The 24,824-nt window shown below is 38.6% G+C and overlaps 5 protein-coding genes and 5 non-coding genes across 11 annotated transcripts; 7 read left to right on the top strand and 3 right to left on the bottom strand.

The window, feature by feature from the left end:
* Positions 1 to 15,129: 15,129 nt before the first annotated feature.
* Positions 15,130 to 15,823, top strand: LOC147643675 (C-type lectin 37Db-like). The gene is made up of 2 exons (XM_086832322.1): positions 15,130 to 15,177; positions 15,347 to 15,823. Exons 1-2 carry the CDS (start codon positions 15,130 to 15,132, stop codon positions 15,821 to 15,823), a joined length of 525 nt encoding a protein of 174 aa, XP_086688448.1.
* Positions 15,824 to 17,170: 1,347 nt separating this feature from the next.
* On the bottom strand, positions 17,171 to 18,070 carry LOC110187319 (uncharacterized). The gene is made up of 2 exons (XM_020956707.2): positions 17,936 to 18,070; positions 17,171 to 17,866 (listed from the first exon to the last, which is right to left on the bottom strand). The coding sequence occupies exon 2, from the start codon at positions 17,821 to 17,823 to the stop codon at positions 17,335 to 17,337; it is 489 nt and encodes a 162-aa protein (XP_020812366.2). The 5' UTR covers positions 17,824 to 17,866; positions 17,936 to 18,070; the 3' UTR covers positions 17,171 to 17,334.
* Positions 18,071 to 18,308: 238 nt separating this feature from the next.
* On the bottom strand, positions 18,309 to 19,094 carry LOC110187318 (uncharacterized). Its single transcript, XM_086832325.1, has one exon. The coding sequence runs from the start codon at positions 19,092 to 19,094 to the stop codon at positions 18,474 to 18,476; it is 621 nt and encodes a 206-aa protein (XP_086688451.1). The 3' UTR covers positions 18,309 to 18,473.
* A 188-nt stretch (positions 19,095 to 19,282) lies between these two features.
* On the bottom strand, positions 19,283 to 21,142 carry phr6-4 ((6-4)-photolyase). The gene has a single exon (XM_020956706.2). The coding sequence runs from the start codon at positions 21,036 to 21,038 to the stop codon at positions 19,416 to 19,418; it is 1,623 nt and encodes a 540-aa protein (XP_020812365.2). The 5' UTR covers positions 21,039 to 21,142; the 3' UTR covers positions 19,283 to 19,415.
* A 255-nt stretch (positions 21,143 to 21,397) lies between these two features.
* Positions 21,398 to 24,667, top strand: LOC110187330 (sperm-associated antigen 7). Of its 2 annotated transcripts, none has more exons than XM_086832600.1 (7): positions 21,398 to 21,545; positions 21,625 to 23,430; positions 23,628 to 23,677; positions 23,859 to 23,917; positions 24,090 to 24,139; positions 24,326 to 24,380; positions 24,559 to 24,667. In XM_086832600.1, the coding sequence occupies exon 2, from the start codon at positions 21,682 to 21,684 to the stop codon at positions 22,435 to 22,437; it is 756 nt and encodes a 251-aa protein (XP_086688726.1). In that variant the 5' UTR covers positions 21,398 to 21,545; positions 21,625 to 21,681; the 3' UTR covers positions 22,438 to 23,430; positions 23,628 to 23,677; positions 23,859 to 23,917; positions 24,090 to 24,139; positions 24,326 to 24,380; positions 24,559 to 24,667. The 2 variants fall into 2 exon arrangements, with proteins under 2 accessions (XP_086688726.1, XP_086688727.1); XM_086832601.1 differs by having other exon boundaries at positions 24,326 to 24,491.
* On the top strand, positions 23,489 to 23,564 carry LOC147643674 (small nucleolar RNA Me28S-Cm2645). The gene has a single exon (XR_015271702.1). It is a non-coding gene; the product is annotated as a small nucleolar RNA Me28S-Cm2645 (small nucleolar RNA).
* LOC147643673 (small nucleolar RNA Me28S-Cm2645) lies at positions 23,711 to 23,785 on the top strand. The gene has a single exon (XR_015271700.1). It is a non-coding gene; the product is annotated as a small nucleolar RNA Me28S-Cm2645 (small nucleolar RNA).
* On the top strand, positions 23,948 to 24,021 carry LOC147643672 (small nucleolar RNA Me28S-Cm2645). Its single transcript, XR_015271703.1, has one exon. It is a non-coding gene; the product is annotated as a small nucleolar RNA Me28S-Cm2645 (small nucleolar RNA).
* On the top strand, positions 24,174 to 24,248 carry LOC147643671 (small nucleolar RNA Me28S-Cm2645). Its single transcript, XR_015271699.1, has one exon. It is a non-coding gene; the product is annotated as a small nucleolar RNA Me28S-Cm2645 (small nucleolar RNA).
* LOC147643670 (small nucleolar RNA Me28S-Cm2645) lies at positions 24,413 to 24,487 on the top strand. Its single transcript, XR_015271704.1, has one exon. It is a non-coding gene; the product is annotated as a small nucleolar RNA Me28S-Cm2645 (small nucleolar RNA).
* Positions 24,668 to 24,824: the final 157 nt, after the last annotated feature.

The raw sequence follows: 24,824 nt of genomic DNA, 5'->3' as shown, positions 1-24,824 counted from the left end.
CGCACTTTTTGTGATGTCCGACTTATCGCAAGTTTTCCATTATAAAATTAGGTCAGCTGCAAAAATAACTCAACTCAACTCAACTCAACTATTTTACCAGTCTATCTTTTTATATATATGTATATATATTTTCTGTGCTGCGGTCGCCAGACAAATATTTAGTTGGCGGGGGGGAGGTGGAAAAAAAATGGGTCCGGAAAATGGAAAAAATGCTAATTTGTCAGTTTTACGCTGACATTGGTCCGGATCCAAGGCAGAGGGAGACTTGATTCAGTGTCCAAGGAAGACGGCATCCACCCAGGGCCATGGCCATTTCGGTACCCATCCCATTTCCTTATATCCCATCAGATGTTGGTTTCGTTTGGTCTGTTGTCATAAAAATTGTTTCCATTACATTATGCTGATTTCGTGCATTTATTCAGGCCGACTGCCGCTTGCCTCTTGGATATCTGCTTTGTGGCAACTTAATTTCCATTTTTTTCACTGTGTGCCGTCCGTTCCGGTTTTCCTTCGTTTTTATTTTTTTCCGCCAGCGTTTTTCACCAGTCAGTCTGTCCGCTCCGGCTGTATGTGTATTTGACCAAAAAGCAATTTCTATTTTCTTCATATCGCAGAGAGAAGTTGGATTTGTTGTGCTGCAGATAGCAGAGGCAGCAGAAAAAACGCAGAAAGCGATGGTCAAACAATATAACTACGTTTTTTTTAAGCTTTTCATATTTCTCGATTCAAGGCAAACTAGTTTATCCTGCTTTTCGATAATGGAGCTGCCTCTATAGGTATAGTTCAGTCAGCAAAGCAGTTGATTTGATTGGCTGAGCGACCATTTATTTTTAGGACAAAAACAGGATGCTCTAAATAAATAACATAGACCAGAAATGTATCTATAATTAGGATCAACAACAATGAGAATATGTATATTTGAAAAGAGTTATGTTTATGGGGTTTTTAAGGTAATATATGGTAAATTTATGACAGACGTAAATATTTGCCCTTTTATGGTATCAAGTCATTACATTAAGAGTTTGAGTTTATCTTTTGAAAGCATATGGTACTAAAATTATCATAATAAATGGATAATACTGATAAGTACTTGAATAATTTAATAATCAATTTAAAACCCACCGAAAACTAAGTTTAATGACAAACAAAACACTTTGTGCAGGTCTCAACTTTTAAAACCTAAAATTTTTCAATAAAGAAATAAATATTGAAGAAACTAAGAGTAAGACCCCATACATATATATAAAATTATATATAAACTTCAATAACTTAGTAAAGCTGTCCGAGGACTTCGAAAATTTGATTGAATAATTGAATATTCTCTCTCGCGAACTGAATTTTATTTGCTAAAACTTTGAGCCACCTCGTTTTGTGGAACCCTTCTTTCTCAAAGGGGAAAAAATAAGCGAAGCGAATCGCATCGAACTCATCAAACCGCCAGTCAAATAACCAGTGACAACAACAGCAAAACCGACCAACGTGCGACATGCAACACAACTCACCAGCAACACCAAAAACATGAGGGACAACCTTCAGGACACCGTAACAAACAAAAAAAAATCCAAGGGGGGCATGAAAAAAAACAACGTGAAAAGGGGGAAAAGCGCGCAAAAAAGACTGTCACTTTACGCTGATTGCATCAATTGAAGCTCCACTGTGGCGCACGTCCATTCATCATCCGGTTGCTTCATCAACATGATGACATGACAGCGGCGGTTGAGACGACCCACCACCGATACTTGTCCCCAGCACCGCTGAGCCACCCACCAGGAGCACCACCCATCATCCATCCGCCCCGTTGCCGGTCAGCCCCCTGATCTACGCATGGCCAAACTAAACGAAGGTTCCCAACTAAAAATGAAAAGAAAATGAAAGAGGAAACAAGAAAAGAGATATAAAATTTAACAACGAAGTTTTAGATACTCTACCTATAGGAACGATTAATTATATAGGGTGGAGGAGGAGCCAGTTGACAGCATTATCGCTTTACAACTTAATTGTTGAAAGAATAGCAATAATATTCAGTTTGCTACTTCTTCATGTTAGATGTTATTCTTTTAAATAACTATGTTTAGAAAGATGACATCCATTCCTTAGCTAGATTTCAAATTTGTATCTTTAGATTTATTTAGATACTTAGATAGCTCCTTTAAGTACAGGAAAATGACCCTCATAGAAAGGGTATTTTGTTGAAAAATAAAGAAACAAAAATGAGTAAAGAGGGAAAAGTTTGCAACTTCATTTCGGGTTTTTCGGGTGACAGGGGCGGGGTTTCGTGGGGCGACTTTCGCAGGGGGGAGAAAAAAGACACAGCACACAAAGAAAATAGCGGATTCTTGGGCAAACAGAGGACTAAACGAATTTCGAAAATAGAATTACAACTTTTTCGCCCAGCACGAAAAAAGGACGAGGACACACACACAGGATGTCTAGAGCAAATTTGTTCGTTCGCTTGTTTCCCGAAAAGGAATTGGCGCTTGTGTTCCCCAAATTAGTGCAACGAAATGAATGGCGGTGCCAGAAACAACAATAGCAACAATGAATTGCGGATAATACAAGGAGTGATTGATAAAATACTCTTTCATAGGTAATATTTACAGTCAAAGGATAAAGATAAAGATTATAAATGATTGAATGGTTATTCCAGGATATCATTAAGATAGTTGCATCACTTTAGCTTTAATAAGGCTTCCTTTGATTTATTTCTAAAAAGGAAAACCTTAAAGTAATACTTGAGATATACTCAATACAAAATAAATAAAGGGTATAAAGCACGTTTGAATCTTTTTTTGTAAACCCCTTTCTTTCCTGATGAGCGAAAATCCCAAAGCTTTATGTGTCCCGAGCCTTTTCCTGGCTAATTTCCCCATTACGATTCGTTAGAGCAGACTTTGGATGGATTGAAAAATAAGGCTAAGGCAACAAAGACGGCAATTGACCAAAATTAATCAGGCAATGGAAAATAAATCCTTCAGGAGGAGGTTACTTAGCATCCCTCTAACCCCTCTTTCACCTTGCGGAATATCCTCTTACCACCTTTATTTCCGACCCTTCCCATTCCGATTTTTAATGATCCCTTTTTCCTCTGTACGAAGTCGAAAAGTTGAGCAGCTTAATTGCTTTCATTTGACTTTGCAATCGACGCATCAATATGACGTTGATTTTTAATGCAGTCAAAAGAGAAAGAGAGAGAGAATTGAAGAAAATACAGAGAGAGAAAGACACAGAGATATAAAGAGAGATAGAAAGAGATGTATAAGAAAGGAATCCACTGCACTCCGTTGGCTGCGAAGAAATTTTCCAGTGCACTTCACTTGGCAAACAATGATGCAAGAAATTGATTTTCAACAAGCTCAAGCTCAAGTGCCCTTCACCCAACCCACCTTACCCCTTTTTCCAACCCCCTTTGCCAACATTTTCCAGGTCCCCTTTTCCTTACCCGCATCCCCTTATTTCCAACCATTTGGTACTCGAGGGCGGCGACGTCTGCCTTGATGATGAAACGTTGTCTAAGACAATTGCTTTTTGGCCAAAGTGCAAGAAATAGATAAAATTAGTGAGGGGCGTGGCTGCCTCGAAAGTGCTCCTCGACGATTGCTAAAAAGGAAAAAGGACTTTCTTCTGAGTGGTGGAAATGCAATCCTCAAGCAGCTGCAATCTCGGCCAAATCCCAAATGGCTAAAATGCTGAAAATCCCTTTTTGTTCGCACTTTACTTCCCATTTGTTTTGTTTAATTTCTGCATGAAATATATATTCTAGCCACACATATTTAGTTTAATTGGATTCTTCCACATTTCCTGTTTATTATTTTGTTTTTTTTTTTTTTTTGCTTTTCAATTTTCCGCATCGCTGGATTTTTTGGGCTCTTCGCTGGTTTTCTCAGTTGGAGCAAGTGAATTTGCATAATGCACAATTATAAACAGCTCTCCGGGCTACACTTTTTCTCTCATTTACCTGGTCCCAACTTCAGCCAGCTCGCAATGTTAATTAAAAATTATTGTAATTTTTAAACGCGTAATTATGCCGGAGCACTCGCTCTTGCCAAGGTATTTTATTTATTGAAAAAGCTTTTTTCCGCACACGGCAACGAAAATTTCATTAACGGAATGGCTGGCTTGCACTTGCATTCATAAACAAAGATATATGAGCCTGATGTTGTGGGGGGAAAATGCATATAAGGTGCCATCATCAGCAACAACAAAAGCAAGAAGGTGGTTCCTTTATAGTGCACGAATTAATTCTTATTTTAAATATGATTTTAAATTAATTTGCATTACTTTTTGGGCTACCTCTGGTAGAAAGGAAAGGTTTAATGTAGGTTAACATACGGAAAAGTAAAGCAAAAATTATGTTTTATTCATTTCATTTCATTATAAGCCAGGGTTTTATATTTTTCTATTATTTATTAATAAAACAACTTATTTGTGTGATAACTAAGCCAATTTTAAAGTAATAAATCTTCAAACTTTAGTGCTCTTTAAAGTTTTGTATTACCATTGACATATTTTCGTGTTTCTGGTGAAAATTGAGGTTGTACGCTTGCATTTCAGTTTGGTTTCATTATTATTTCGGCTATGAAACCATCGTCGAATGCTTCGAAGGACACGCACAGAGCCTGAAAGGTAACAAAAGCATAGCTCAAACCCAAACACACACTCACACACACACCCTGGGGTATCTATACCACACACACACAGTCACACAAAGGAATTGTCATTATACAATGCAACCGTGAATAATAGGCTGACCCAGATGAGGTGCATTAACCAAATGAACCGCATCGCAAGCCATAACAATATCGCACACACAAAAACCCGACGCATACCTGTACACCTACATTGCATGCGCACACACAGAAAACAAAAACGACTGAAAGTTCTCAACAAATTGCAATACATACTTATTAATATTAGCATCTAAACTTAAACTAAATATTATGCCCAACTAAAATCTTAGCATTAGTTCAAATCCTAGTTAATTCAAAATGTTTCCCGTGTACGCCACCATTGAATCTCCTTTGTACGGCCCACGCTGCGTATGCGTAATGTGAGAATGAGAGAACTTTAACATTTCAAAGGTTGTGTGGGCGGGGGAATACCACGAGAAATAGAAAATCATAGACGAGGTTGTGGGTTACGATGCCAGGGGACATGGGCAGGAAGCAGAGTGGCATAATTGAATGTTGCTGCTAAATAAATGAAAACGTTTGTCAATGGTATAAATAACCTTACCTTTTAACAACAAGTGCAGGAAGCATTACATAAATGTTAATTTATTATTTTAAATCTTTCGAAGGCAGTTCAAAAAGAAAAGTAAATGTTGATAAAAGCGGGAGTGTTTTGGTACTAATATTTCTTTTTTCCTGTCTCTTTTACGCTAACTTAAACATGAGCATTATTTTATGATTCAGGGCGAGATCTACAATGGCCTGTGTATTATAATTATATTCATAAGGTAGGTCTTTTCATTAAATTAAATATAAAACCTACAGAACAGAAAAACAAAATATTTTTAAATCAAATTTAGTCCATAAAACCACAACCAATTCAAAGCTCTTGTCTGCTTTACAAGGGAAAAATCCTGTCCTCTCTCTGAGCAATTAGGTTGGCCTCCTCCACCACTAATTGGAAAATTAATAAGCAGCGCAATAGAAGGATTAGGGGACCAGGCCGGCTGCAGTCTCTTTTCGATTCAGATAGGGCCATGCACAAATCGCATTCGATTCAATTGCCGATCGATCAGCTTTTGCTGATTGAAAGGCGGCTGCAACTACAACTGCAACTGGAACCCAAGCCCAAACCCGAACTGAATCTGAAGCTGCTGCAGAGCTCCTTCCCTCCTCATTTCAGTAGCCGAAAATGGCTCGTTTGCACATGAGCTCAGCTGAATATTGCAACGCGAAACACGTAGACGTGCGGTGGTGCCAGGATACGGGGGTGGAACGGATCCGGAAACGGGTCGAGTCATGGCGAAATGATTGGCCATGTCAGGAGAACTTATCATGCATTACCCCAACGTCCGACGATGGTTCCGTTTTTCCTTATCGGACGAATGCTGGATTTTCAATTATACCCAAAGGCGAAATGAGAAACCACATAACAGTTTTTCCTTGGCTTAACGAAAGATGAAGGCTGCGTCTGCTAACTAACCAAATTGATTGAATGAGGATATAGTTTGCCCCTAAATAAACGGGAAATTGTAAAGCTCTTTAGGAGTCAGAGTAATGTTTAAAAAAGATATTCAAAAGAAGAAATATTAAATCATTTTGTTACTATTTTACTTCTTATCTTCTGATACTTAATTATACATATAATTTATGAGAATGGGGTACATAATACCCTAGGAAATAGGGTATATAATACCCTAGGAAATTTAAAATATTTGAAATTAATTCAATTAAATTGATAATCTATTTCGGCACCCAGACAAAAATTTATTCAATTAAACAAAGCCGAAAATAAATTCATAAATCGCACAAAATAGAAGTTTTCAACTAAATACATAAATTCAATGCCAGAAAGAGACATAAATATTCTGCGAAAAAGAGAGAGAACAAACTATAAAAACAAGAAGGACAGAAAGAGAGAGAGAGTGAGATAAAGTTAATGGCAGCGACAATGCGCTGCAATTACGAAAATAGTTGGAAAACTGTGCAAGCGACAACGGAAAAAACACGAACATAACCAACCGAGAATAACGGTAAAACTATAGTAAATATTTTTCACCAAGCACGACAACATCAACAAGAAATGTGTGTGTATATGAGTGTATTTTTTAAAAGCGCTGTGGCATCGTTAATATTTTTCCTGCCAACTGTCAGACAACAAAACCCACAGCGAGCGACAAGTTGGCTAACACGCATACGCCGCGTATGCCAAGGCAACCAATGGCCAACCCAGAAGGCGACACGGGGATGCGGGGCAACAAATGCAACGAAGAATGAAGAGGCGTGGCACGTGGTATTGGCACTGGGAACAGCAATTTTTTGGGTTCATGAACATGCGGCAAAAATTAGTAGCGAAGCGAACACAAAACACAGACAACTGACAACGGAAATTGGTCGAAACGGCGAATGGAAAAATTGAAGAAGAAATATAACTATGAGTAGAAAACAACAAGCTACAAGAAAATTTAAAAAGAAAATATTAAATATTTTTAATGTTCTGTTGAACTATCATTAATCTAAACAATTTACTAAAAAAAAGTACCATAACTAATTACTTATTATAAATTCAAACTTGAATATCTATAAGCTAACCTCGCGTAATTTTACATCTCCCTTTTGTTAAAAAGATAAACAACCACTAAAGCAATAAACAAATACCTAGGATATATATACGTATATATTGGGAATGTAGTGGCAAATATTGAAAAACAACAAATGTAAAATACAACAACAGGCACTACATATAATAATGTAAAGCAGAGAAGGCCCTGGCAAAAATGTTTCAATGTTTTGTATGTTTTACAAACAAAGAGCTTGTTGTCGCTGCTGCTGCGGGCTTTCACGATTGCATAAATATTGGCAATCGTGTGGTAAACAAATTCCTGCCAGGCAGCATTACAATATATGTAAAACTTTAGCGCAATTGAAAAAATGTTAGAATATGTTTTCATACTAGAATTTTGTTTCTAGATGTATTAAAATATTTTTAAATAGGGATCATTGTCTTAAATCTAGTGAAAAACCCCTAATATTTGTTATAATCATTGCCTGCGCATCCCCCTTTGTGGAAATTTAGGCCCGCAGGCTTGGAAAATCAATGCAAATCGTTAGGGAAAATTCATTCATTCACCTCGGCCACCTTTTGCCATATTTCAAGCTCCCATTCCCGGCCCAAAATCTGTGGCAACCACAGAGAAATGTTCGACCTTTTACCGCCTGATTATGAGTTCAAGTTTTCCTTTGGCTTATTGCTAAAGTTTCTGGGTTTCTGGTTTCGGTTTGCTCTGGCCTTGCTTTGGTTTCTGGCCCGGCCCTCTGATTTTATTATTTTTCCATTTGCAGCAGATTGGCTTAGGCCCGTCCATGGGACCCCTGGGAGTGCTCCACTCCTTGTCGGCTCCTCCTTAACTGCAATCCCCGTAGGCAATTTGGGCGCCATTTGTTTTGTCCTTTTTTTGGTTACCTTTTTTGTTTTGTTCAAAAAATGTGACAGCCTTTGATGGAAAACTTGTTTAAGGAGCCCAACAAAAATCAAACTTATCTGAAATCGAATGAGAACCATTTTTATTTAAGATCTAAAGTCAAAAGTTTATTTCGATTCACATTGTACTTATTTCGTATTTCTTTCTTTAAAATAAAAGTCTCGCTATGAGTTTCATATTAAATTTCTTTTTAAAAATATGAAAATACATACTTTCCTTTGGCCAAATGTTCTGGCCATGGGCTTAACAATATCCAAATTGTGTAAATATTTCAGATACAATATTTTTTGCTTAGAGGAAGCACACACACACACACATTTTCTGTAGATTTTTAATTACCGTAGTTGCCAAATACAAAAAGCAAACGCAACCAACAACTATCATTTCAATTGAAACTTTTTGCAAAGTAAACAACAAAGCAGTAAGTCACAGGAATAAAATAAAATAAAATAAAATAAAGAGAGAGAAAGCTTCCAAAATAATATGAGGGAACACGCAAAATGTTAAGCCGCTTGTAAGCCGCAATGCAAATGCGGCTTTAATCAATTAAAAAATTTTCCAAAGGCAAAAAGTTGTCATTCCACAGGCACATGAGTGTGTGTGTGTGTGTGTACATGTGAGTGTGTGTGCGTGGAAAAATAAAACAAATCAAACACACAATTTGGGAGAAAAGCTGGCGATCGCATGGGGCGTATGGGTAACTTTTGTGACCTGTGATTCCCCTTACCTTTGTATACACGAGGAAAAATAAATGAGGGTTTCATTTCATATTTCTTCAGAAGGCTAAACATGGAGTATATTTTATTTTTAATTTATTATTGAAATGAATGATGAAATATATATTAAAATTTAAGGTTACTTCATTGTTTATAGTTTATCATACGATTCTAAAACTCTCTGGAATATGTTGTTTTAAACAAACGAATATGGTGAAGCTCAACAATAATATATATTATTTACCAAAACCGCTTTACCAAAATCACTTATTTAGTTAAATGCTATACAAATCCCTTAAATCTAAAGCCTTAACTGCTTGATTTTTCCTTCAGTGTAACTGTCATCCTGGCAGCAGGGCTTTTGCCCCAAAAATTTCAACTTCCTATCCCTGCTCCCTACCCCTGCCCATGTCCTTGCTGCTGTTGCTTTTGTTGCTCAGCTTGTTGTTTCTGCGGTCTGTTGGCTTGACTTGACTTTTGGTTTTTCCCCTTAGTCCTGCTGAAGCCTTCGCTGGCTTTGTTTGTCCTTGCCTAATGTTGCTCATCATCTCATTGTTGTTGCTGCGCTGAGTCTTATTTATGCGACATTGTTGCTGGTGTTGCTATTGTTGCTATTGCTATTGCCATTGCCATTGCCGCTGCTATATGCAAAGATAATAAGATAAATGTTCTCCAAGGACTGGCCGACAACGTCGTCGTTGCTTATGCGAGCAGGACATTTGCACAAATGTTTTGTGATAATAAATATTACTCAGTGCCCCATCACGGGGACCGCTCGCTTGGTCCTTGGGCCAATGTTTAGGGACTTGGGCTTGCGGTCGTCCTGAAATGCCATCCTGACGGGGTTGGGAGCTGGGCATAAAAGATATTTCGAAAAATGTTGCACTTACGTTTGTATCGTGTCTGCGGTGCGGTCACGGGTCTGGCTCATATTTTATAAATGCCCTTCTTTCGGTAATTGAAATTTATTTTAAGTTTAATGCCATAGTTTAGACATTGACTAATAGAGGGGAAATCATCTGTAGGGATACGAAACTACAGATAGACAGATATATATTCAAATTCAGTCATATGTAAGTACAAGTCTCATTCAATTTCATATTAAATAATATTCATTCAGCCCTTTAAATTTAAAGCCCTCAAGTTGTAGTCTTGCTTTTGAATGTACACACTTTAGGTCCATCTACACGTAGTTCCTTTTTTTATGCTAAGCCCAAACACCACTTCAGACTAATCTAACTAAACTTTTAAGTTATCATTTTGTAGTTTGCAACAAATTTTTGTTTTAGTTGGTGAGAAGGAAATCAAATTAAGCATCCATTTTTGTTGGGCAGAGAGGGGCTAAAGGATAAACCGAGAAAAAGAGGAAAGCATGAAACTTATTTTCTAATGAATTTATAAAAACATTTTGGAACATTTCGTTGGGCCCCAACGAAAAATGAATTTGCATAATTGACATGTGCCGGCAGAACAATACATTAACATGAGTTGAATTTAAAAGGAAACTTTTAAGTCTATAAATAAATTTATCAACTTATAATGAATGCTAATTGGTATTATACATAATATAAATTTTTTTCTTGGACAGGAATTTAATAGAGCCACACTAATTTCATTTCTAACCGTAAGTATACTCCTAAGGTCAAGGGAATAAAAAACTCATAATTCGCCTTTAAAGCCTTACAAATAAATTATCTGCGACAGGAGATCCTTTTATTTTTCTCATGTTGTTTTAGGCAGCTCTTCCTTGCCGTAAACAAACAGAAATTGATTAACAAAATGAAGTGAAATGAAAGGGGCTCGTAAAAGGAAATTCGCCAACATAAACAGAAGGAATGGGCCATAAAACCAATTGGTCATCCCCACCGAACCAGCCTGGCAATGGAGTGCAAAATATACCCAAAAGGCGGCCGGCTCGATGAAAAATTTATGCCTCACGTGATGGAGACACCGAAAAACCGAAGAACCAAAAAAAAAAAAAAACACAGGAAAAACGAGCAGAGAACAGAGAACAGAGAAAAACAAGAGGGAAAGCCTGACGCCATGGTTTGGGGGCCAAGGGTAAGGGAAATGAAAAACCGTAATCATTTAAATGAAATTCAGAGAGGGAAAAGCCAGGCAAAGAAACCTCTGATTATCTGGACCTGGAGGAAGTGGCTGTGGCTATATGGAAGTGCCAGTTTCAGTGGCACCATCAGTTTAACTCGGACAATGAAGCCAAGCGAGTGAAAAATTACAATTGTCACAACAGCAAATCGGTTTTTCATTGCTCGTCGCGCGAACGAGACTTTTCACGGCGCATTGAAGTTGATATGAAAATAATTGCATGGAAATTCGTGCCACCGTCAGATCTATATCGCTCTCTCTTTCCTTCTGTTTCTCTATCTCCCTCTCTCTCTCTCTCTCTCTCTATCTCTTATAGCTGGGGAATCATTAATCTTTGGCGAGATCTTGCTGGGAATACGTATACGCCGTGTTGGCCAAGTTTAATGAGTTAATTTTGAATTCCATTGGTGTGGCATTAAGGACGAGTAAAGGAAAAATGAAAATTCCACACCGCCTGGCATGTTGCATCCCCCAAACCCCTTCCCCCTTGCACTTCCACCTGCGTTCATCAACCCCCAACACTCTCATTAGCCATTAGAGCGCCATTATGCGTTGCATGTTTAATTATGAACCTTTAGGGCGGGGATAAGGACTGAAAAGGGACCGTGAATGCCTGGCAGAATTCTAAGAATTCCATTAGATAGCAGCTTTGATGAGTTTCGAGTGGCTCGCAGCCATTTATGGTCGGCTTTACCTTCAATTGGCTCATCGACTATTGATTTCTGGATATTGAAGGTAAATGCAAACGTCTAGAGAACCCATTAATGCACAGACTAGTACGGTGTTATTAATTATTATTAGGTGAGTCAAAGGAGTTTAATTATGAACAAGAAAAGATGAAGATTTTAATTCGATCAGTAGGAATTACTTCAATATAAATTATGTATATTTATGATTATAAACAATAAAGTAATGCCGTTCCGACTTATATGAAAGTGAGAGTACATAGAAGACTAACTGCATGGTCAGAGATGACTCCTTCACAAACTTCCGATTGAAATTATATTACAAATTCAAAATTAATTATATTTATGCAAAGATTATCTTTATATCATAAACATTGGAATTTATAATTATGAACTATTTTAATTATACTTATATTTTAAATCTATAATTTCATATTTCCCTGGTTTCTTTGTCGTCGTTGTCGTTTGTGTTGGTGTCAAGTCGGCTTCGCAAATAAAATAGTTTTCCTGGCTGCAGTACTTGGTTTTCATGCAATGACATCCTCGCTGCAGTTTTACGCATTCATATTCATCCTCCATATTTGGCTGTTCTGGGGCCCACTTTAGATAAGGAGCATCATTTCCGGTAGTGACTGATATGAAGTCTCCGTATTTATATTTAATGTCCACCCAATAGGATTTACAGCGGGTCAAGTGATCATTGATGGCGTCCCATTCCTTATAGTTTTTGATGCTAACCAAGTGGGCATCCATGCTTAAACAATAATCACGAGCATCGTACCAGTCAAGTTTCTTATTATCCGAAATATAGTAATACTTTGATCCAATCCTTGTAAAGTCCCTGGAAAAGCTCTGTGGATAAACGGTGCGAGATATAGATAAATTGTTACAATGGCTACACAACTGAAACACCCTTCTTAACAGTGAAGGAAACAGCACTTTATTATTATTTTTTTTATTTGTTCACTATTAAGAATTTCATTTAAAATATACTATATTTTTGATTAAACTCACCACTTCTCTACCGTGACTGTAATGGAAAACTATTCCAAAAACTAACAGCATTAAAAGATAAGGCATTTTGTAAGAAAACATTTAAAAATTCCACACGAAAGACAATGAAGACTGCGCTTCATTTTTAACTCATCAGGGCTTATATAGGCATCTTAATCAATAAGATTTTACAATATTCTACTTGTTCCGTTTAATTCTTGACTCTTATCACTTGAAAATAAGAACGGAATTTAGAGCAGTTCTTCGTAATACGACTCCAAGCCTTTGCTATCAGTTGTTGATGGCTATTCACTATGCGCAATAAATTCAATAATTTTGTATATTTATATTTAATCTTTGTATATTAAATGTAAATAAATAGAAAGAGATGAAACATTTATTATCAATTCCCGTTTCTGCGGAACTCTCTAGTAACTATACATATTTTGCACACTTTTGTATATTGAAAGTCAACTTGTTCCCCCCTGAAGTAGGCGCAAAAAGGTTTATATTATAGAACTTTTACATGGAAGATCCCATATCAAAGTCGTCTGCAGCTATATACTCACTATACGGACATGAACATGGACACAAATGACCATGGAAACTCACTGCCGGCAGTTTGCGACTGGAAATGATGTGGTTGGTTAGTTGCGGTCCATGCGGTGTGGCCATTTGAATGACGATGGGAGTGGAAATGGACATGACGACGGCTGGGGAAAAACTTTTACCGGCAACTGTAACTACCATAGCCAGAGTTAGGCCCTCCGGCAGTAGGTCAGGCACTCAGACATCCGGCCATCAGCCGGACATTCGACATCCAGACATCAGACGCCGGACTAGTGCGGTTTTTAAATGAAAATGCAACCAAGTCAGCCAATGTTGGGTACTTCTTTTTTTGGGTAGCAAAAGAGCAAAGCCTCTGGCGGTCTCATCAGAATTTAAATATGTGTGAGAGTCTAATGCAATTAGTATTTAAATATTTATATATCTCTTAAAGAGAATACAACGAAGTATTATAGGATTGCACTCAAAATAATCGATAGAAGCAGCCAGTCGAGATGCAATCAAAGCAATCAGCTTCAAATGGACCGCTCAGCTTCCGCGTCCCTTTTCAATATTTTCCATTCCTTTCTCACCAAAAAAAAACCGGAGGCCATCAACATCATCATTATCATTAACGTTATCATCATCGGTCGACTGGCATTTCCGCCGGCGGAGGAGTTGGCCATGGGCCATTACAGAAGTTGACCAACTTTTAATACCCACAGTGGCCATGTTGCGCATGTGTAATCCCATTAAAATCCAATAAGTTAAATTATTTCCATTATTATTATGTGAACGCACTTTGTCGCCGTCCGTTCGTCCGTCCTCCCATCAGTTCATCCGCCCACAGCTCCGTCTCTCCCTCTGGTGTCCACCGATAACTGACCATGTGGGCGTTTATCTCTCGGTGCGGCTTTTGTTGTCCAATCCAGTTTCCTCACCTCTGCACTCAAAATATATATTATTATTATCACTCTATCGAAAAGAGTGATTTTCAAAATGCATACTATATGTTTGCCCTGAGAAATGACACACTTGTATGAGTAATCTTCTAGATTCTATTTCTAACCCTAATTATAAATATACATGTTTCTAAGACCATTTTTATAAATGATGAATGAATTTCGTATATGAGCTTTGGTAAATAATTAAATAGAATAGATATTTATGTTCTCCAAGTGTAACATACAAAATCCGGTGGCAGCACTTTTGACCAATATCTGCAACACTTCAAACTCTGCTGGCTGTTTCTGTTTTATCTCTGGGCCGTTGTCCAAGTGTGGTCATGATGCCCGCGTGATCCCCACTTCCCCCCCTTTCCCCTGACTGTTGTTGACCATTAAATTGCATTACGTTTCGTGCAATCATTATGATTGCCATTGCCATCGTTGCTATTGTTGTTTCCATTGTGTGTATATGTGTCCTGTAATTTGGGTATATTTTTTAATTACTTGGAGGCTGGCCATTGAGCTTAAGAGAAGCTGAAATGCCTATGGGCCTCGGCTTTAATAATACATTTTACCAATAACAAAACCTCCCTTAAGAGAATAATGTCATTAAAATTATAAAAGTATATTAAGTACCTTAAAGTGGCATGACAATATTACCACTAAACAAATTATTATTTAACCATTAAACTCCCAACTTCCTAAAGTACATGTCTCTTGTGAATTTAGCATAAAAATATATAAATAAATAAAATTTCTTAAAATTGAATTGAAGTTTGAAGAATTCAAATTTAAAACGATTTTCGCATTAAATATATACATACATATATATAAATATTCTTAAAATGGGAATTCTTAGAATTAAAATAAATCACATACCTAATTAATATAATGCTATTTTTTGGCTGCTAAAGACTACAAAAACGCTGATTAGATGGCAAGAATCTTCAGTCTGCATTAATTATTCGATTGCTAACTGTCACAAGATGCGTTATCTCGCAGTGCTCTTACTTGTGGGAATTGTTTGCCGAGTGGTGAGTATAATTGTGACGTCGAAAACTAAAGGAATTCTAACAAAAGAATTGTTTAAAAACATATTTACATACCAGATAGCTCACAAAATCATCATATAATTTCTAGTGAACCAATTTCATAACATACTTAATCCCCATTTATTATTTATTTTATTTATTTATCAAACAGAGCTGTTCCAAAAACTTCCAGCAGATTCGAAGAAAATATTATTATATTGAGGACGATGAAAAACTTGACTGGTTCGATGCTCGCGATAAATGTAGAAGCATGGGTGCCCACTTGGTTAGCATCCAAAATTATAAAGAGTGGGACTCTATTACTGATGAATTGGATAGTTGCAAATCCTATTGGACAGACATCAGAGATGTTGACTCGACCTATGACTTCATGTCAGACACTTCCGGAGACGAGGCTCCTTATATTGATTGGGCCTACGGGCAGCCAAGTGATCGAGAAGGCTATGATTGTGTAAAGCTAAGGGCTTATAGCCATGAAATGAAAGCCAAGCGTTGCACACAGGAAAACCATTATATTTGTGAAGCCAACAGGCGTAGTAGTCCTGTAATGCCCCCAGTAACATCCGTTCCAATCGTACACTTCCCATCGACAAAATACCCAATTATAGATTTGAGGAATAGATATTAATTTAACTGGGTTCATTTAATTATGAAAAGTAACATTTTATAATTATTATTGAAAGAACACTACTCTTTAAAGTTTTTCATAATAATTAAAATAAAATTGAAAAAAAAAATTTAATAAATTGTAAACATGTTTAATCAAAATTAAAAAAAAATCTTGTGAAGTGTCCAATAAAATGACTTATTTGTTAAATGGCTGAATGTTTGTACTTAGTTTTATTTTTACAGTAAGCGAAATTAACAAGAACTGTTTATATATATTCTATTCATAGAATTAATAAATATACAAGTAGAAATTGATAACGCTACTTAAATCTGGTGGTTTCAAGAATTGGAAATATAAATACGTACATCTGAACAGGTTGTGGTTGCTGCTTGAACTCTCTTGAACTGGATTAAAATATGTATGTATACATTTTAAATAACTAATTAGCTATATTTATGTTATATACAAATAACTATATGTTCATAAGAGTACTGATAAAAAATGAATTACCTCAGAAATAGTAGTCAAGTAATCATCTTAAGTGAGTGCAATCACACCAGGTTTCCATGTTAATCCGAACGCATGTACTTTCACTTAAATATATATGTAATTATTTAAATACCCCTATTCTCTAGTTATACATCGTATTTTATAGAGGAAAAAAGTTCGATTCGATTGGAAATCTACATATCAACCGTGAAGACCCCAAGTCTCGCGTAACGTTGCGTTTGCTCTTGGCCATTTTTATTGCAATCCCCCCATTCTGGCTGACCGCATTTTAGCTTCATTTACAGTTATTTGCAATGCCCCAACAGTGCACCACGAACCACGCCCCCACCATCCACCATCCACCATTCCCGCAGGCAAAACCGCAAATTCAATTTTGGTTTAGAGCCTACAAACATTTTGCAGCATGTTTATGTCCGCTGCATTGTTACGAGTAGTTTTCGCTCCTGGCCCGCTTTTAATGCAATTTATGGCAAGTGTTTGCCCCGGTTTCGGTTGCCATTGACCACAAAACGATCTTTTGTGATATGGCCAGTGGATGTGGGTGGCCAGTGGAATTGAATTTTCATTTAAGCATGACCGGGGAGACGGGAGACGGTCGCCAACTGGCAGTTCTTAGTGGCCATGTCCGCGTCAATGTCGGCCAGATGATAATCATCAAGCGAACGCCAAACAATTTTGCAATTTTGCATATTGCCATTGGTTGTCCGTCCAGCTGTCCATACGCTTGGATTAGCATCTGGACTCGACAAATGCTGCCAATGGGAAAACTGCAACTGTGAGAGAATTTTAATTTTAATTCCATTAAAAAATGTATATATATACAAGTAAAGGGGTTGCTTGGAAAAATCTGGTTCCTTAAGATCTGACACAAATTAAAACTTTATTTAAAAGATTTCTAAAGTGGTTCCCTTAACATGTCGATCTAAAGATCAGAACAATTTTTATAACAAAACTGTATTAAGTCATCGACTTATGGGAATTTAAACAAAAATGATGCTTCGTTTCTTTTGGAGTTTCGGTTACTTCTTGACACTTTCATTGGATTCGTTGCTAGCATCCTGGTTGTTGTTCTTTTGCTCTGCAGCTGGCTCCTCATCCTCAATATCCTGATTCCAGCCGTCAATCTCAATATGGACAATGGGTTTGCCGTCTTTGTCCATCACGGTACCGGGTGAACCAGCCGGCAGCGGTGCATCAGCGGGAACAGCGGGAACAGCGTCCTCCAACGAAGGCAACTGATTCTCGGACTGGCCCACCGGTCCCACCGCTGGGTGGAAGAGAGAGCTATCCAAAGACGAAATGGATTTGGTGAAACTGCGAGCAAACTCTAAGTCGCCCTTGGCCATATCGTCCAGATTAATGTCCACAACCACGACGCCGTCGATAAGACGGGAACGATGCGCATAGCGGTAGACCGCACCGGAGGCTATGTTGGATCGAGCACTCATCCGGGTGACCAGATTCCGTTGAAGCGTCAAATTGTTCTTTAGCGTCAATAAGCGAAACATGGTTTTTGTCGTTTTATATTTTTAAAGGTGCTCGAGAGATTAACTGAATGAACAAAATGCTGCTGCGTCAAAAAACTTGGAATGTTAAAATAAATTTTGTAAATATTATTACCTCAGTTTTAAATTCTAAAATTAGGTCCTATCTTGCCGAAATATTTAATACGACTAAAGTTCTCGAACAACTAAACAACTGACACAACTCGATTGGTACGAAATTACTTCCAAGGCAAACCATGCTAACAAAAATCCAACAAAATAATTGTTGAAAAAATATTATTTCCAAATATTACCCATATGAAACAGATAAATAATATGTAGACCCCTTAGATAAATCAGACCATGATTATTGTATTAAAAATCACCAACAAATTCACGATCAAATCTCGATCAAATGCCACCCTAACTACTCACAAACCTCACTCTATTCCTGCTTCATATAATTCAAGATTATATGTATAGTATTTATACCAGAAACACTTCATTAATAAATTGCCCTCTTATATTTTTTTATTTTGATTATAACAGAATATTGACAACAAATTCAGATTTAAGTAAATGAAAAGTGCTGGTGATCAACACAATAGGTCCGGATCAAATTTGGTTTAAACTAGAATGAGGGAAACTAAAGTTGCTAATCAGCTTGGAAACGCCTACTCTTTGTCGAACTTGACAAGACGAGTGTCGTCGCCGAGCTCCTTGAGGTCGGTGGGATCACGACGGAAGCGATAGGTGCCCACATCTTCGTTTGCCTTCACAGGCAGCTTCACCTTGATCCCCTTGTACTCCGTTTGACCCTCTCGTACCTCCGGCACACGGAGGGCCAACTCGGCCTTGTACTCATCATCGTTGCCGATGTCGATACTCTTGCTGTTCTCCTGCACGGTGGAATCATCCCCCTCCCAACTCCAGCCATCGATCTCGATGGAATCGATTGGAGAGCCATCAACCCCCGTTATAGAACTAGGAACGCCAATTGGCATTCCATCGGAATCGGGGGCTGATGATTCACCCATCTCCGGGTCTATTTGCTCACCGGTATCTGAAGAATTGTCCAGCGCCGATAAGGTGCTAAGGAAATTCTGACTGAACTCAAGATCATTCTTGGCCAGTTCGAAGATATTAATGTCGGTGACGGTGACTCCATCAATGGTCGTCGGTTGATCTGTTGAGCGGGAAAGGCACCTAGACGACATGAGCGTGCGAGAAGTCAACCGGGACATCAGACTCCGCTGAAGGGCCAGTTTGCTACTCAACATCATCAAGCGGAACATGGTCTTCAAAGCAGTCAGTGAAAATATAATTATTTTTGTATTTAAGCAAAAACAAGATAAACTTACGTTTTTGGAATATTTGGTGTTACTGGAGTTTCCAAAGCAGATCGACAACTGAGCCAAATCGATTGGAAGGACGTTTACTTCAAAGCCAATTCGTTTCCATAAAAATATAGGAGTACAAATAATTTACAGGTCATATACAAGATAGGTTTATTAAAGAAGAGATTTCACGTGTCGTCTGAACCTATCAAAGGTACTATTAATAATTAACAGAATTGAATTGCTACCCTTAAAGAAGGTAGCCTAAATATTTAGATTTTAACGCTTTCGCTTAGCGGCACTTCCGGCTGCTTTTCGCACTTTCCGCTTGCCTGATGTTGACGCCTCTGGCTTCTCCTCGAATGAGTCCTCCTCCTCCTTGCCGGTGCGTACTTCCCGATTTACCTTGTAGGCGGCACTCATCCGCTTAATGTTCTCCTTGTGCACTACTTCGTGTTTAACTATTCGATGTGGATAATCGGTGCCAAGAACACAGCCATAGGCACGCTGATCCGCCAGCGTGGCCTTCCAGGGTTCATAGATACAGCTTTTGGGATATTTAGCTAATTCCGGTACATACTTCCTTATGTAGTCACCCTGCGGATCCGTTTTCTTGCCAAATGCCACCGGACTGTAGACCCGAAAATACTGATGAAAGAAGGCCGAGGCCGAGAGCCACATCCAGTTGCCAGCGTTGAGCGCCCAGTCCTGATCGAGCAACAGCTGCTCAAAGACCCGCTGTCCCTCTTCCCAGCTGATCCAGAGATCTCCTCGGGTGAGAAAGCAGGCCACTGCATGCCTGGCCAAATGGTGGATCCAACCCTCTTGACGCAACTGTCGCATTATAGCGTCTATAAACGGATAACCAGTGCGACCATGGGTCCAAGCCTCCAGGTGATCGGGATGATCCTGCCAGGGAATCTGCAGGCAGTAGACGTTGCCTAGCATGCGATCAAAGTTGGGTTCGGCAGCGGCCACTGTGTAATAGAATTCCCGCCACATAAGTTGTCCAATCAGGGAAACGGGAGGCTGGGAGTGCTTCGTCTGTCGCTTAAGTATCTCCTTAAGTCTCTGATAAAACAGACGAGCACTGAGGCATCCAAACTTAAGGTAAGGACTCAGGACTGTCGTACTCGGCTCCAGAGAATTGGGAGCCGTGTTGGGCTTCTCGAAGCGGGCCACCCAGAGTTCATCCTTCAAGGATTCGTCCATGCGACGCAGAGCCTCCGTTTCGCCTCCGGGGAACTTATTGGGTCCCAGTTCCTCTGGCCGCTTTACCAACTGCTCCATGGTGGGACAATCGTAGGCCGCTGAATCCTGCAGCTCCACATCATCTTTGGGGGGCTTAGCCACCCCCTTTAACTTTTCAGGAACTTCTAGAACCTTGGGTATCTTCAATAGATCCACGATGGCTAAGAACTTTTGGTACGTAATCGGAGCCTTACCCAAATTCTTGGCTATAACCAACTCTGGGTTGTAAATCGTGTGGGAGCAGTGTGTTACCACCTTGACACCCTCGGTTTTGGCCAATTTCTGGATCAAAGCGTCTCTAGCCAGGGAATAGGGCTCGATATCCGACTCGAATGTCAAGAGTTCCACGCGCCAGCTTTTGAAGATGCGAGGGAAAACTTCCGCAGGCTTTCCACGCACCACAAACAAACGCGAATCGAGTTTCCTTAGCTGCTCGTCCAAGTCCTGAAGGGTCTGCTGGAGGAATCGCCAGCGATTGGCCCCCACCTGCATCCAGTCAAGGATCCCGGGATCCAGAATGAAAATTGGCCGGACGCAGAACTTCTCGGGCGAGGCATTGGCGGCAGTGAAAATCTGTGATAAAGCCGGATTATCGTGGACCCGGAGACCTTTTCGAAACCAGTGGACCAGCGTGGACTTTTTAACATCCATTGGAGCACGTTTCCACTGTTTATAACGGGGTTTTACAAGCTTAATTGCGGAAAATGTTTTTGAAACGCACAACAGGCGCCTGATGTTTAAAAAGACCTGCCAACTTATTTGCGAAAGCTTGTAGTACACTTAAGTACAAAATTTGGTAATTGCCGTTTTTTAAATATTTATTTAATTATTTCTGAGGATTCTGTAAATTAATTTAATTTATTTAGAAAACGGATTAGGTATTTTCATTTTATAATCCGTTGATCCTTTTAATTTCTTCTAAGCATACACAATTTTTCGTGGTCGCTTAAAATCCGAAAGTCCCTCCGCTCAGTGTAATCAGCTGTTGTGTAATGAAAATATACCAAAATACCGCAATTCAGCACGAGTTGTCATCCCCGTTTTGCTATTTGGTGCACAAGCACCGGTTTATAATTATAATTATTTTTAAACAAATAAAACAACTAAATCAACGGCATTTGAACACCGCGACAGGCTAATAATAACCGCCAGAGAGTGGTAAGTCACCGAGAATCCCGCCCGCCAGAGCGAACGGCCGATTAACTGAGATTCCCTCGCATTTTCATGGTGGCGTCAGAGGCGCAGCGTGAATTGATCAACAACGGGCGAGGAAAACACTGTCCCCAGGGACAAAATGGACCTCCTCGACTCTATACTGAACGCCATGGACGCGCCGCCAGCGAACAATGAGCAGCAAAAGACGCTAATCAAGAAGCAGCGGGAAATGATGGAGCGAATGCAGAACAAACAGAAGGAGGAGCTGCTCCGCTTCCGGAAGTATGTAGACGAACGGATGGGCCGATTTGCCAAGGACGACAGAAAGTGTATTGAGTTCCAGCCGCTGGACAAGGTCCATCGCTCTGTAATACACGAAATAGCCGAAAACGGCGGCTTCATAGCCATGAGCTTCGGTCGAGAGGATGTGGACAGACATTCGGTGGTATACAAAAAGGAACATGCTCCCGGGGAGGACGAAGTCACGGCCCGGCGAAACGGTGACGGCTGGAACGCAGAGATAGCCAAAGAATACGCTGAGAGGCGGAGAGAGCGGCTGGCCCAGGAGCAAAGCGATAAGCAGGCCTCCACATCCGAAGCGTGCTCCTCTTCCGCGACCGGAGATCAAGACAGTGGGGAAGTAAAGCCCACTACCAACTATAAGGCCAAGTATGCCCACCTTATCGGAGAGTCTGCCGCTCTGCAGGCGGCACGGAAGACGGAGACCAACCAAAGCTATGGGTTCGTGCCCAGCAAGAACAAGAAGGACATGCGTTCCATCGAACAAACGCTGGCCGATATTCAGGCCAAGAAGCGCCTGCGGCTGCAGCAGAAACAGGACTTGGAGCAGGAACAGGTGCAGGAGGAGGCATCCACATCCACAGAGGACCCATGAACACGCTGGGGTTTCGTTAGTTTAAAGAAAGCTCCCCTAACACAAGGCTGTCATAACTCCAAGCAAGCAATTTTTGACTTAATGTTATTCTATACCCCTATTTCATATTGTATACTCCGTAAAAGGATTCATAAGTTTCTTTTCATGCGAAGAGAACATGCCTTTCGGCCCGGTTCTTAGTTCTAGTCCAATCAAAATCTGGAGGAATAGGAATTGATAAATCTTCTTTACCAAAACATAATTATTTAATTTAAATTGTAAATTTCCCTCAAGACTTTGTCCGAAGTCTTAAACACCAAGCTTTTACAAAATTCCAGTCCACACCTTTTAATTGCCTCTAGAAAGAGAGCTGGCCGATTATCATCTCTCATATAGGATATGTAAATCGAATGCCTTAATAACGTTTTTCCTACAAATGCCTTTGTTTTGGAATTATGACAATCTTATGCTAGTAGTGAGTCTAATGATTAGTTTTGTTGATTCAGAGATTAGTCACATGCAAGGTCCCACGACTGCCATGTAAATCATAAGGAATAAGCAATATAATTTGTTGGCCAATTAGGATGCGATAGTTGAAAGTGTTTAGGACAAGTCATGTATCCACGGCAACGTCCAATTCGCAATATCTATTTATATAATAAAACAAAATATAGAAAAAACAGAATGGTGAGTTTGGAAGATTTAAATTTATGTTTTCACCACCCCGAAACTCGAAGACATCGATAATCGAAATAAAACATTGGTGTTACCAAAAATTTTAAAAACATCGATGCATCGATATTTCCATCGACGATTTTCCAGCTCTATCATTAAACCACGTGTTGCAAATGAGTAAAGAAATGGGAAGAAATATGATTTGCACAAGAAAGCAGACGGGACATAAAAGATTTAGTGGAATCCACTCACTGACAAAGAGAGCGATTCGACAGCGTGGAAACCTAACCCGGAATAACATGGCAATTCTGAGACTTCTCAGGCCTTCATATCTAAAAGGTATGTACATACATACATACATATGTATGTAGCAATTATACAATACATGTTTAATTCATTTATTATGATGAAAACTTAAGATAGGGACATCTGATGTCTATGACTGATTTATCTTGATAGTAGAACTGATTATACATAGTACTTATATAAATACTTAATTAAGATTCATTTAATAATTACATTTCTTTTATTTTCAGCCAAAATTGGTGTCTCAACTGAAAGCCACAGGCCATGTGACTGAAAAATGGTAAGCATACTTTAAGAATAAAAAATTAAAAACGTTTTAATGATGAAAATCCATGATAGGGACATCTGATGTCTATGACTGATTTATCTTGATAGTAGAACTGATTGCAAAAACAAATTTAAAATATAATTTCAAATGTATTTATATGTATAAACTAAAACGTATTTCTTTATATTTTCAGAACAGCTGAAATTGTCTTAATGAAAGCATTCAGGACAAGAAGCTACCTGAGTTTTAAAGGTAATTATTTAAAATTGGCGACAGGTTTTAGTTTTTATGATGAAAACCTAAGATAGGGACATCTGATGTCTATGACTGATTTATCTTGATAGTAGAACTGATTCGAATGAAATTTATATTTAAAAAATTTTAATATTCGTATAATAATTAATTACTTGTACTTTATTTATAGCCGAAATTTGGATCTTAACTGAAAGGCGTATGCAATACGAGCAAAAGATGGTAAGCATTCCTTAAAAAATAAAAAATAATTAAAGTATTAATGATGAGAATCTATGATAGGGACATCTGATGTCTATGACTGATTTATCTTGATAGTAGAACTGAGTGCAACAAAAATGTTCTTATATATTTTGCACATTTTAATATATATACACTAATACAAACGTATTTCTTTATCACTTTCAGGAAAACTGAATTGTTTGAATTAAAGCATTAAAAGAAGGCTGCCAAGAATTCAAAGGTAATTACCTATTGTCAGGTCAAAGGGTTTTGGTTTTTATGATGAAAACTTAAGATAGGGACATCTGATGTCTATGACTGATTTATCTTGATAGTAGAACTGATTATAAATGTAATATTTTTAATATTTTGTAAGCAGAATGTTTATTCTAATTAAGAATTTTTTTTTTTTTTTACAGAGTCTTTTGTGACAGCCAAACGAGGAGGCGCATCGGTATGTCCCGAATTTAAATTCGAAATAATGTTTTGTTATCCTAAATAAATATAAATATAAAACCAATACAAAAATGTTTTCAAAAAGTTGTATTTTTATTTAAACAAGAAAAGAAGGCTAACTTCGGGAAGCAGAAGTTTGTATATCCATGTGATTATATAGTTGGTTTAAAAATGCAATCCACCATAGCTAATGGTGACTCCTTCATTGCATTGCAAGCTGCCAACTTGC

The sequence above is a fragment of the Drosophila serrata genome, unplaced genomic scaffold (genome assembly GCF_035046125.1).
Source record: "Drosophila serrata isolate PLE 108 unplaced genomic scaffold, ASM3504612v1 contig_249, whole genome shotgun sequence".
Taxonomy (NCBI): domain Eukaryota; kingdom Metazoa; phylum Arthropoda; class Insecta; order Diptera; family Drosophilidae; genus Drosophila; species Drosophila serrata.
The sequence above is the reverse complement of the archived record's forward strand: the minus strand, read 5'-3'. Positions and strand labels throughout refer to the sequence as shown.